A 13384-nucleotide genomic window follows, 5' to 3' on the forward strand; every position below is an offset into this window, starting at 1 on the left:
CCATGACTATTTGGTGACTACCAATTTGTGCCTCTTAATATCCTCCCCATTCACCCATCACCTTACCCGCAATTCTGAGAACCATCAAAATGTATTCTATATCAATGAGCTTGTCTGTTGTATATCCTGTTTCCTAAATTCCACATATGACATTCATCTTTCTCCTGTCTGACTTACTCCACTAAGTACAATACCCTCTAGGTCCATCTATGTTGTTGAAGATGGCAAGATTTCATTCTTTATTTTATGGCTGAGTAATATTTGATGTACCACCTCTTCTTTATGTATTCATTCATTCATGGACACCCAGATTTCCTCTATGTCTTGTCTTCCTCCATATCTTGGCTACCGTAAACAATGCTGCAATGAACATATGGATTCACATGTCCCTTCAAAGTAGTATTTTCACTTTCTTTGGATAAATACATAGAAGTGGGATTACTGGGTCCTTCTTTGTCTCTTATTATAGCCTTTGTTTTAAAGTTTATTTTGTCTGGTATAAATATTGCTAACCCAGCTTTTTGTTTGTTTCCATTTTCATGAAACATCTTTTTTCATCCCTTTATTTTCAGTCTGTGTGTGTCTTTTGATCTGAAGATAGTCTCTTAAAGGCAGCATATGCAAGAGTCTTGTTTTCTTAACCATTCAGCCACCCCATCTTTTCATTGGAGCATTTAATCCATTTACATTTAAAGTAATTGTTGATAGATACAAAATTATTGCCATGTTATTATTTATATTTTTTATCATTTTTTTTTCTTTTATCTTCTTCTTAAAGAAGTCTCTCTAACATTCCCTGTAATACTGGCTTGGTTATGATGAACTCCTTTAGTTTTTATTGTCTGGGAAGCTCTTTATCTGTCCTTTGATTCTAAGTATTAGCTTTGCTGTGTAGAATAATATTAGTTATAGATCATTGCTTCTCATCACTTTGAATATTTTGTGGCATGCAAAGTTTCTGTTGAGAAATCAACTGACAGTCTTATTGGAGCTCCCTTGTAGGTAACTAACTGCTCTTCTCTTGCTACTTTTTAGATTCTCTATATGTCTTTAACCTGTGGCTTTTTAATTATGTTGTATCTTGATATGGGCCTCTTTGAGTTCATCTTGTTTGAGATTCCTAGTCCTTCCTGGGCTTGTCTATTTCCTTCACCAGGTTAGGGAAGTTTTCAGTCATTATTTGTTGAAAAAGTTTTCAATTCTTTACTCTCTCACTTCTCCCTCTGTTACCTCTATGATGAGAATATTGGTACTTGATGCTTGATATTGTCCCAGAGGCCCCTTAAACTATCCCCATATTTTTTTTAATTCTTTTTGTTGTTGTTGCTGTTCTGATTGGGTGTTTTCTGCTACCTTATCTTCTAAATTGCTAATTCGAGTCTCTGCTTCATCTAATCTCCTGTTAATTCCTCCTAAGGGAGTCTTCATTTCAGTTAATGTATTCTTCATTTCTGACTGGTTCTTTTTAATGTTTTCTATCTCTCCTTTTATGTTTTATATGTCTTTGTTAAAGTTATCGTTGAGTTCATCTACTCTTCCCCCCAGTTCACTGAGCACCCTTATAAAAAATGTTTTGAACCCTGCATCTAGGTTGCTTTTCTCCATTTTGTTTTTTCTGGAGCTTTGTTCTGTTCTTTCATTTGGAATATGTTTCTTTGTCTTTCCATTTTAGCTGCTTACTTGTGTTTGTTTCTATGTATTAAATAGGTCTGCTGTGTCCCTGGGTCTTAGTAGAGTGGCCTTATATAGTAGGTGTGCCATGGGTCCCCATGGCACAGTCTTCCCTGGTCAACTGAGCATGGTGCTCCAGGTGTGTTCCTTGTAAGAGTTGTGTGTACCCTCATGTTGTAGTTGAGCCTTTGTTGCTGTTTGCACATCAACAGGTGAGTTTGAACCTCAGGCTGATTATTTGTGAGGATTGTTGGTGAATAGCTGACCATATGGAGCAAGATTCACTTTAGCAGGGCTCTGGTGCCTTCTGTCTGTTCTTTGGGTGTGTCATCCTCAGATGCAGCCATAGGTGTTGCTCTGGCTAGGTCAGAAGCTGGGTCACCAGGTGTGCCAGCCCCAGGGCCTCCTGGGATGGGCCCTGCCACAGGCCAAGTTTATCTGTACCCTGCCTGGGGCCACCTGTCATGAGCCACCAAACAATCCACAGATGGCTGCCACCCACACTGGGCTTCGATGTGCCTCAAGAGGCCAAACCATGAACCAAGGCCGGCTGCTGCTAGTGCTGGGCCTGTGACTGCTCAGCAAGAGGTACGGGGCACGCTGAGGCCAAATGCTTCTTGACTGGGTTTTGTGAACCTTTGAGAGATTTTAGGAAAGCCCTCAGCACGAACCAAAACAGGCTGTTTGTATGGAAAAGCCACTGGAAGCAACTTGGGTGGGCTCGCAAGTTGGATGGGGTGGGGTTTCAGGGAATCACAAGGGCAGGGCAATGGTATTAGCCAGGTTCATGGAGACTTGGTTATGGCAGCAGCCTGCCTCTGTATGCTGGGTGAAGGGAGGGCTCAACAAAGAGATAATGGATTCTGCCACCATTTCTGTCTGGGAGAAAACTGTCCTTCCAGCCCTTGTCCTGAAGCCAGACAACTCAAATCTTCCCTTTATGTGTCTGGCACTTTTTAAGCAACTTCCCTAACACTGGTGCTCAGAGGAAGTGAGTCCATCAGTGATTATGTTTGTGTACAGGCCCCTTATGAGGTTTGTCTGCTACTTTAGCCACCCTCCATCTCACTCAGCCACAATCTCTGCTGGTTTTCACAGCCAGAAGTTGTGAGGACTTCTCTTTCTGGCACTGGAACCCTGGTCTGGAGAGCCAGGTGTGGATCTGAGACCCACGGGGGGCTTTTAATAGCTAAGATATCCTTCACAATTCTCAACTGCCACAGTCTGGTAGAGGGGCCAGCCTGTTCTACATCTCTACTCCTCCTACCTGTCTCAAGGTGGCCTATTTTGCATGTCCTCTGTTGTAGGGCTTTTGTTCAGTTAGAGATCAGATGACTCCCAATGATGGTTGTTCTGTAGTTTAGTTGTAATTTTGACATGAGAGGAGGCAAGCACAGCATTTACCTACTCTGCCATCTTGGCTGAATTGCTACATGTTGCTTTTAAACATTATCCCATCATACCATTCAGTCAGTTGTGTCTAATACAGACACATGCTATTTGATCTCACTTTAAATTCATGAAAATTAACCTCAATCGTATATTATGATTATCTCATGAACAAAGTTTATAACTTCAAACTAACAATTATTATAGTATTTATATGAATAAAGATAGAGAAAGATCACCATCTTACATCAAAAATTACAATTCTAACAAATTCTTGAGAATATCTGTTTGCATACACCAAATGATCTAACAATTTTGACATAATCGTAGTGGCTTTATTTTACTTATAAATTTAACCTCTATTAGATACATTGATAATTTACTTCCTAGTATTAGTTTGATTTATGTTGAGGCTAAGTCTGTTTTTAATTTTTTCATATGCTTTAGGTGTAATGGTGATTTCAAGATGCTAACATTTTCTCTCAATATTTTCCTTGCTTTCTAGCTGACCTCTTGACTTCAAAATGTCTGAAATCAGATTCAGCAATCTCACTTGGGATCAAGTTATAATACTAGATCAGGTGTTAGATGAAGTAATTCCAATTCATGGAAGGGGGAATTTCCCCACTTTGGAGGTAAAACCAAAATATATAATTCATGTTGTAAAAGATCAACTGATAGAGAAAGGAATTATTGTTAAAGATACCCGATTGAATGGTTCCACAGCAAGTTACATACTTGCAAGCCACAATGGAATCAGCTATAAGGATCTGGATATTATTTTTGGTGTTGAACTACCAAGTGATCAAGAATTTCAGGTTGTTAAGGATGTAGTTCTAGGTTGTCTACTTGACTTTTTACCAAAAGGTGTAAAAAAGGAAAAGATCACCCTAAAGACCATGAAAGAGGCTTATGTGCAGAAGATGGTCAAAATTTGCAATAAGCAAGATCGTTGGAGTCTCATCTCTCTTTCAAATAACACTGGGAAAAACGTGGAGCTAAAATTTGTGAATTCACTCAGACGACAATTTGAATTTAGTGTCGATTCTTTTCAAATTCTCTTGGATCCCATGTTAGACTTCTACAGTGACAAAAATGCTAAGCTAACCCAAGAATCCTATCCTGTTGTGGTAGCTGAAAGCATGTATGGAGACTTCCAAGAAGCAATGACCCATTTGCAATATAAGCTTATATCTACCAGAAAACCTGAAGAGATTAGAGGTGGTGGTCTTCTGAAGTACAGCAACTTGCTAGTTCGTGACTTTAAGCCAGCTTGTGAAGCAGAAATCAAGACCCTGGAACGTTACATGTGTTCTAGATTCTTCATTGATTTTCCTGATGTAGCAGAACAGCAAAAGAAGATTGAATCATACCTCCGCAACCATTTCATAGGTGAAGAAAAGAACAAATATGACTACCTTATGACCTTGCGTGGTGTTGTAAATGAAAGCACCGTTTGCCTCATGCGTCATGAAAGAAGACAGACACTCAATATGATCACTCTTATGGCTTTAAAAGTACTTGGAGAACAGAATATTCTACCCAATACAGACAATGTAACTTGCTTTTATCAACCTGCTCCATACTTTGCTTCTGAGGGAGGGTACCCTTCTTATTATGTATCATCTGGACCACCACCTATTTTCTTTCAGCCATACCACCCACTGCACTTTCATGTGCCAAATGGTATGGTTTAAAAAACAAACACATAACAGAAACTTTGCTTTATTTAAACACCCTTCAAAAGCAAGTTTCCAAATTTCATAAAATTTAAGATCTATTTTTATTTTAATGTAGTTACCAACTATTTTCCATCAATTATAGCTTAAACATCGTAGTAAATACAATATCATCGGTGAACCAACAACTGCAAATAATTTTGAAATGTTATTGATTACCTATAATAATTTTCTAATGCAGTGGACCACTTAAAATGATTTTCAAATTTTATTCACTACTTATGACTTTCAAATTTGCTATGACAAATACATTATAGATGCCTCCATCTTTGATTAAAATATAAAAGAACAGACTCGTATTTAAAATCCAGAGGTAAAGACAAGTGCCAACATTTTGTATTCAATCAATTCCTTTGTTACATTCACTTCATTTTTTTTCTAGTGAATGTTACCCTCAATGAATTTTCAATACTTAACAGAAATGCCTAATTTCAAAGACAACAGATGCAGAAGACATTAAAACCCTGGACTTTGCAACATTTATTTTGTTTCTAAATTAAATTGGGTTAGATACAAAATCCTACTATAGAAGAAACACTGAAAAAAATGGTTCTGGAAAACACTGGACATTGGTAATTTATCAATTATCAAGTAAGTTAGTTAATGTGTAAATAAGAAGACTAATATCATCCAGCTCTAAAACCTATACTGTGACAAGTTATATAGGATTTTTTTCCCAAAATAAGTTGAAAAGAATGACATGACCGACTCTGAATATGAAAGTTTATCATCATCTGTTAAAAAGAGACTTTAAATGGCCAATAGCAAAAAAACAGGCAGATGTTTTTGCCATGGCATTTATTATTTTTATGACCTACTTGACCAGCATCTTAATATATCTGGATACATCGTTAGTAAGTAAAGATATTTTCTGAAGCATTTCTTTTTCATTTTGCCCTTACCAAAGATCAATTTCTAACATGCCACTCAAGTGCCTCCTATGTGAGTTTTTACATAACACTAATTTATTCAACAATTACATATGTTCATCAAGTATCTGAATATCTATTTAGTATATCAAATATGCTGCTATAAAATCTAATAGTGGGATTAAACAGTATTTTCATTGCATAATGAAGAAAATAATCCACAACAAATATTATCTAGTATGACAGAAGGGAAGCGGTCCTGAATGAATATAAATAAGACCATCAGAAAACTTCAGTATTTTTACTTGCTTCTGATTTTTTATGAGTTCCATCTCAGTTTTCATTGACTATTCCAAGTTTTCCCATCACAACATCCAGCAGGCATATTTTGAGACTATGTCACTTATATACTGTGCTTAATTTGTCTTCTCTGTATTTCAATATTGGACATAAGAATTACACCAAATATGCCATTTTCAAATAACCAATATTTCTGAGATGTTTTATACCACAGCACCATTGGCTATCAGTATATTTTAATGAATTATATTTAATATATATATATAATGTGTATATATATATATATAAAGTCACACAATGTTGAGACTTTAAAACATGGATTGACCTCCTTGCTTGAGACAAATAAAGATTTAATATATATATAATGTGTATATATATATATATAAAGTCACACAATGTTGAGACTTTAAAACATGGATTGACCTCCTTGCTTGAGACAAATAAAGAATTAATAAATGCTGTATTAAAGAGAAAATTCAGTAGTCTGTTGATATAATGTATTGGCTAAGAATAATTGATCTTTCTCTTTAGTTTTCAGTTCATGAGAGTGCTTGACATAAAATTGAAGGAGTATATACTATATTAACAGTACCAAAAAAAAAAAAAATTCTAAAACGTATAGGAAAAGTATTTAAGAATAAAAGATCTATGATAGTGATGAGTCACAGGTAAAAGTTCAGTAGTCTGTTGATATAATGTATTGGCTAAGAATAATTGATCTTTCTCTTTAGTTTTCAGTTCATGAGAGTGCTTGACATAAAATTGAAGGAGTATATACTATATTAACAGTACCAAAAAAAAAAAAAATTCTAAAACGTATAGGAAAAGTATTTAAGAATAAAAGATCTATGATAGTGATGAGTCACAGGTAAAAGTTCAGTATTTTTCAGAGTAGAATTTATGCTGAATAGTATAATTCTGAAGCTTTTGGAAACATCTTAACCCCCTGTGCTTCCTTAACTTCTTTGAGAATTTGAACTCTAAAAATCAAATCCCCTATGGTATTCTCCTAAGGCTTCAAATCCTGCTGGAAGGATGACCTGCTTCCTCCTGACATTCATGCATATGTTTCCATTATAGTAAAAAAGCTTACAATTGGTACGTGAGATATTGTCAAGAGAGATAATCCAAACCTGTTAAATGGGAATGGTATCTCTAAAGAGAAAGGTATAGCTTTATCTCTCATGGCTTTTATTATGTAGATACTATGACAAATTAGGCTGTCCATTGCTCCCAACCAAACAGAAAAATGTTTATCATCAATAGTGTATGAGTATCTCTCCAGGATTAGCCTAGTTGCCTTGAGCAGCACTATTTTCTCATTCTGTATATTAGAATAATAAATGGAAAAGTTTTTCTATAAGGTGAGTACTAGCCTCTTGGCTAAAAATGTTAATAGAAGTTAGTGCAAAATCTGACTCTAGAGCATGTCATCCCATTACAAGAGAGAAATGGTGTCTTTTCGTATTTTATTTTATACAAATCCATGACTGAGTCTTGTTTGGCAATTGCTCACCTGCCCCTCCACCCAGAAACCTAACCAAAGGCAAAAAAAAAGAAAAATCTTTTTGATATAGTCCTAGCATCCATATCAGTGGGACACATTTGGTGTTAGTTACAGGTACATATTTTTAAACCAAAATATTCTTGCATTTCATAAATATCCATACATTATTATCAAAATTCGACTAGTAGAGTATTTGTAACTTTTAAATTTGGAAATATTCTAATAGTGATTGAAGTCCAGTTTAGTCAAAGAAAGTTGAAAATATGAGTTATCTGGTTTAAATGAGAGATAGCCCAGCTAAATTAAAAACAAAATATCAGAGATAGAACAGTTGTTAACTTCTCAAGAAAATTGGGAAAGCGTCCTGGGCCCAAATTCCATTTTTTAATGTCATCTTAGAAAGTTAATTTTAGGTATTAATAAAGATATCAATATGCAGATACCTAAGATGTGATTAAAACTTTCATTCAGTGGATCTGTTATCTGGAAGTATTCATCCAACTTTAAATATAGAAAGTTAAAGTATACAATTGAGAAAATATTTGAGTTTTAAAGTTTGTAATGCTTTTCAAAATTACACTGACATATAAATACAGCAGTACCATTTATAGAGTATTTTAAAAATAATTTAATGTAAATTAACATTAAAATAGGATTGGGAATATGTGGGACTACAATTTGTTAAACATTATTATGAAGACTGTTTGACAAGGCATAAAACCCAACATTTTAACCTGCTTTGAGATTCATTTGCTTTACCATTAAAAAATAAAACACATTTAATGATGTTTAGCTTTTAGGTCTGCTGTCCTTTTTTTGGTTTTATTCTATATGTTATAATGTTAAAATTTATACAACACATCTTAGAAATTGTATTGCTGATCTACTGCTCCATTATATGAACACTTTTTCAGCATGTATAACTGGAGGTAGCTAATTTGTTGGAACATCAGTGTATTGCTCTTAAGTGTTTTCTTTAAATTTATTAGGGTGACATTTATTAATAAAATTATATAGGTTTCAAGTGTCCAATTCAATAATACATCATCTGTATTCTGCATTGTGTGTTCACCACCCAAAGTCAAATCTCCTTCCATCACCATATATTTCACCCTCTTTACCCTTTTCTACTGCCCACGCCCCCCGCCCTTTCCCTCTGGTAACCACCATACTGTTGTCCGTGTCTGAGTTTTTGTTGTCTTATTTGTTGCTTTCGGTTTTATATTACACATAAGTGTAAAATCATATGGTTCTCAACCTTTAAAAAGTTAAGTGTTTTCTTAAGGAAACAGTTTTCTCTGAATTTTGTGAGTTTGATTTAAAAAACATTCTTTAGACTACATGCTGTTTGGAAGCTAATTTAACATGTAACAGGCAATCTGTAAGCTCAAAACGTCACTCTTTCTGTTTGCTTTGATTTAATATGGGGCAGTGTGAAATTATTAATTGTGAAAAATAACTGAGTCTAAGGTAGTGATACATGTATTGCATTAGTTTTGAAACAACAGAAACCCCTTTTTGTTTCGTTGTTGCTCTCAAAGGAGCAACAGAAAGTTTATAGATGAAATTTTTTGTATATGTGCTTTTTATGACCTGTCAAAAAAAGGAAAAACAACTCTATCCTAGAAAAAGAGTATATATAGATACACCTTTAAGTACCTCAAGGCCAAGAAAATGACCCCTGTAGATGCATAAGTGGCCTTTGTAAAAGAGAAGTGTCTTGAGAAGGGTCCTCTTTGCAAAATTTTCTCTTGCAGCTCCAAATTCAAATGATGGATTTTATAACCCTGTTAAATCAAACTCAAGTAGTTTCATGGTGATTTATGACAATTCACTTGTTATACATTCTAGACTGGTGATAGAATTTGAACCATTCTTTAAAATTCTAACAAGTAGTTCACTTTATCTGATAAAGTGTGACCAAGTCACACTTGGTCTTGGCTCAACTAGAGAATCCAGAAGCCCAAGACTGAATTATTGTTTTAGCATTTGTACAGTTCCAGAGATATCAGTAGGGGAGATCAGTCTCCATAAAAATGATGGTAAATAGTGGTATGAGTGTTCACACTAATATCTTATTCAACAAATTCATTTTTATTATAGGTGAACAACATAAAAAAAAACTTTCTATATAGAATGTGACTTCAATCCCAAATGGAAAAAGTAATAAAAATGTTATATCAATTAAAAAAGGAATTCCAGTATATGTATACTTATCACTTCTAAAATGTTTCTTTAAATTAAAAACTGTATTAGATAGCCATTGATGTTTAAAATTTATGTTTTAAAAGGTTTATTTTATAAATTTTCACTTCCCCAAGTAAAATTAGTCAACCCAATATATTAGTGGATATTTAAATAAAGATAATTGATAATAATGTTTTTTAAGCCTTACATGTGAATTCCATGAACAAAAGGATTTCTACATAATTTTATTTTCTTTATGGTTTTGGGAGTTTTATTAGAGTAGCTTTGGGATACTTAGGATTACATGCCTTCAAAAAGCATTGTTTGCTCAGGCAGTGAACTCCAAATAACAATTGTCTTATTGCAACTCCTTTAGATTATTATCAGACAAAATGCTTTCAGATAATGTCAGCTAGTTTAAAAAATGTAAATTATAACAGTTATTAAGGTTAAAAATCTACTTCTTTTAAGAGCACCTAAATATATCTTTAAAGTGAAAGGCATCATCTTTTAGGTAAATAGTATATATACTGAAACAGAAACCATGCCAGGGAGGTTATCTGCTTTAGAAGTGTAGAGAACTATATTTAATATGCTGTCAATAGATTTATATGAAATTCAGTGCCTGTTTACTAGGTTAAGGAGAGTACCTCGTAGAAAGGGCAATCAGATTGTAATCCTGACAGTTTACAAAAAGGGGCACCCGTACTTCATTTTCCTGAAGAGCAAGTTTTTAATTCCTCCTCTTTTTCTTCCATTTTTTTCTCATTTATGAAAATGATACCTCTCTGTATTCACAGTGATAAGATACAAGAAAGAAATAAAGTCTAAGGGCAAATTATTATAGCTTATATTACCAAAAGATAAAATAACACTGTTACAAGTTTAGTTCCTAGTGAAAGAGTCTGGAAATGTTAGAATTATTGACTCAGGATAGTGATCATAGATGGCCCCATTCTAGAGAATAAAGCTTTCAGGTATGCATTGGGGAGAATCTAATTTTAGGACCTCTGATTTTTCAAAATTTAACAAGGATACACTAACAACACTTTAATTCAAAGGCCATGATTCTAGAGATAAACATTCACTTTTCAGTTCTTTAAGAACTCTGGAATTCTAGGCAACTAAATAAGAAATCACTTACATGGCTTATTGTATAATTCAGAGTTCAATTGGTATAAATAATAAACTGACTTTTTTTTTTTTTTACTAAGAAATAGTCAAAATCATTTAAGCATTGTTATGCACTTTTGTATAATTGGAAATTTTTTAAAGTTGCATAAGAAGTTGCATTTCAGTTTCGGTATATATAAAAACTATAAGTCAAACTAAAACTTTTTTAAGAAACAAAAGCCACGTATCAATTTAGATTGATATATAAAATTATATGTCAAGTATACAAACTTACAAAAAATTTTAATTCCTATAGAATTAATGTCACATTAAACTATTAATCGATGATTCACCATTAATTATAATGCAATGTCACATTTATTGAAAAATTTCAGTATATTTTATGTATTTCAGTCAAAATCTTAAGTGTTTTCCAATAAGTATTGGAAATAACCTGGTGGATTATCTGGATTCTTCAGATCTCAATCCATTATAATTGTATAATACATCCCATGGCTTTTTTTTTTTTCTATTCGTCTATTTTTTTTAAGTTCCCAATTTATAAATGAGTAATGCTAAAACATAAGGTGACATAGCAAACTCTTAATTGATCTTTAAATAAAGATATTCTGCTATTTTAAAACAAATCCCTTATAATGGAAAAAATATATCTACTTATATCCATACACTGCTACTAGATTTTTAGTTAAAAAGCAAAGTTCTTTTTGATAGCTTGCGGCTAATTGTTTCATATCACACAGTCCCTATTTAGATTGAGTGAAATCAGTAATTTCCTTCTAGTTTGAAAAGTGTGAACAACTAGAAAGTTCTTTCTTTAAAGTCCTTTTGTATGTTAAGTGAAATTCTTAACATGCAAAACAAAGAATTAAGGCAATTATCCAGATAATTCAGGCCAGAAACATGTCACTAACGAATGAGGAAAAGCATACCTAAATTATTTATGGTCCAAGTCACTGAATAACTGCCTTTCTCCCATATAGACCAGACCAAAAATAACTATTGGGTATGAGAAAAGTCCTGCAATACTATTTCACTAGATGTGAACAATTTAGTGGAAATTTAATTTAGAAGATCTGACTTCAAAGCTTAGCAAAGAATTAAATCCATAAACTTTTATCTTAAAAATGTGTTTCAAGTTTTAATTAATTCAAATCCAATTGTTTAGCATTAAAGAAAATGTCAGTGAAAGGAATTATATTCACTGAGTGGGAAATGAAATAGAAACATCTAAATAGTTGTCCTGCATCCAGTAAAATTGCTGATATGATCTCCTACACTAACTCAAGTAGACAGATCTACATTTTAGCATTAAGCAATTCAGCATTTTAGGAAAGCAGTAAATATAAATATAGCTTTATAAATGTTTTAGGTGCCTTTTTAGCCTCATAGTTCACATCACCAATCTTTTACTATAAAAATTTTGAAGCGTTCTTAAGAACTGTGTATCTGTAAATGAAAACTTTAAGTGTATTAATGGAGTATCTAACATGACTGACATGTCCAGAGTTGAGTAAAATATGTATCTTGGCTTTAATGTTGACTATATGTTAAAACAGATCAGTTTTGTTTGTTTGTTTGTTTGTTTGTTTGTTTTTACCATGTCATTGCTCATTATATAACTCTGAGACATGTATGTACTATTTTGGCAAATGAATTATACTGTTGACAAAAAAAAATAATGTTATCTGAACAGTTCAGGGTCTTTTGGGTAGAAACTTTTTAAATGGATTATAATTGTACTCATTATTTATCTAATAGCTCATATGTTTTTCATTTGCTTTGTCTTGTGTTTTTTGCATTGTGTGGAGAAAGCACTACAGAGATTCTGTTATTACATTAAATTAGTTTTTGAAATAAAATCACTGTGAAACATGCACCATTGTGCCAACTGCAAAATGGATAAATACTTATTATTTCAAATACCACCAAATTAATTGTTTAATTAATTAATCTCAGGAACTTTACCCTGAGATTTATACAGAATCCCCATTGATAATCAATGGGAAGAAACTGACCTTCAGTATAATATGGCTTTTTATAATTGACTTTTACCATTTATAATATATATTAACCAACAGATAACCCTATTCACATAGCCTAATTATATAAATAGTTTGTATTCATTTATTTCTCAAATTTCATTTGATTTTACATTGGTAAAATTTTCTTGTTTATCTTCTCCTCCCTCTCAAATAAATGGTGCCTACAATACATTGGATAAGAACATATTCAGTGATGAAATAAATAAAATGGCAGTATCACTAAAGGAAATGAGTTAAAATGACATGACATTGTATTGAATCCCCCCCCCCACACACACACACACACATACACACAAACACCATACAGTTCACAGAGCCCCATAACATCTCTACTTAGGTCTGTGTATACTGACCACATATTCAAGCAATGATGTTACGTGATCACTCTATGGTTACAATAAAGCGTTTATTAGGAGAATAAAGAACTATGGTAAAAGTGATCAGGGAGATAAAACACTCAATATGGTTTCCTTGGAGTTTCTACAGCTTTAGCAACTGCCTAGCAACTTTGTACAGGATTAAGTATCATGTGAAATACAGAGCAAT

At 33.3% G+C, this 13384-nt stretch overlaps 1 protein-coding gene across 1 annotated transcript; it reads left to right on the forward strand.

The window, feature by feature from the left end:
• Nucleotides 1-3584: 3584 nt before the first annotated feature.
• Nucleotides 3585-4760, forward strand: TENT5D (terminal nucleotidyltransferase 5D). The gene has a single exon (XM_006916156.2). It carries the CDS (start codon nucleotides 3585-3587, stop codon nucleotides 4755-4757), a length of 1173 nt encoding a protein of 390 aa, XP_006916218.1. The 3' UTR covers nucleotides 4758-4760.
• The last annotated feature ends 8624 nt before the right edge of the window (nucleotides 4761-13384 follow it).

The sequence above is a fragment of the Pteropus alecto genome, unplaced genomic scaffold (assembly GCF_000325575.1).
Source record: "Pteropus alecto unplaced genomic scaffold, ASM32557v1 scaffold126, whole genome shotgun sequence".
Taxonomy (NCBI): Eukaryota; Metazoa; Chordata; class Mammalia; order Chiroptera; family Pteropodidae; genus Pteropus; species Pteropus alecto.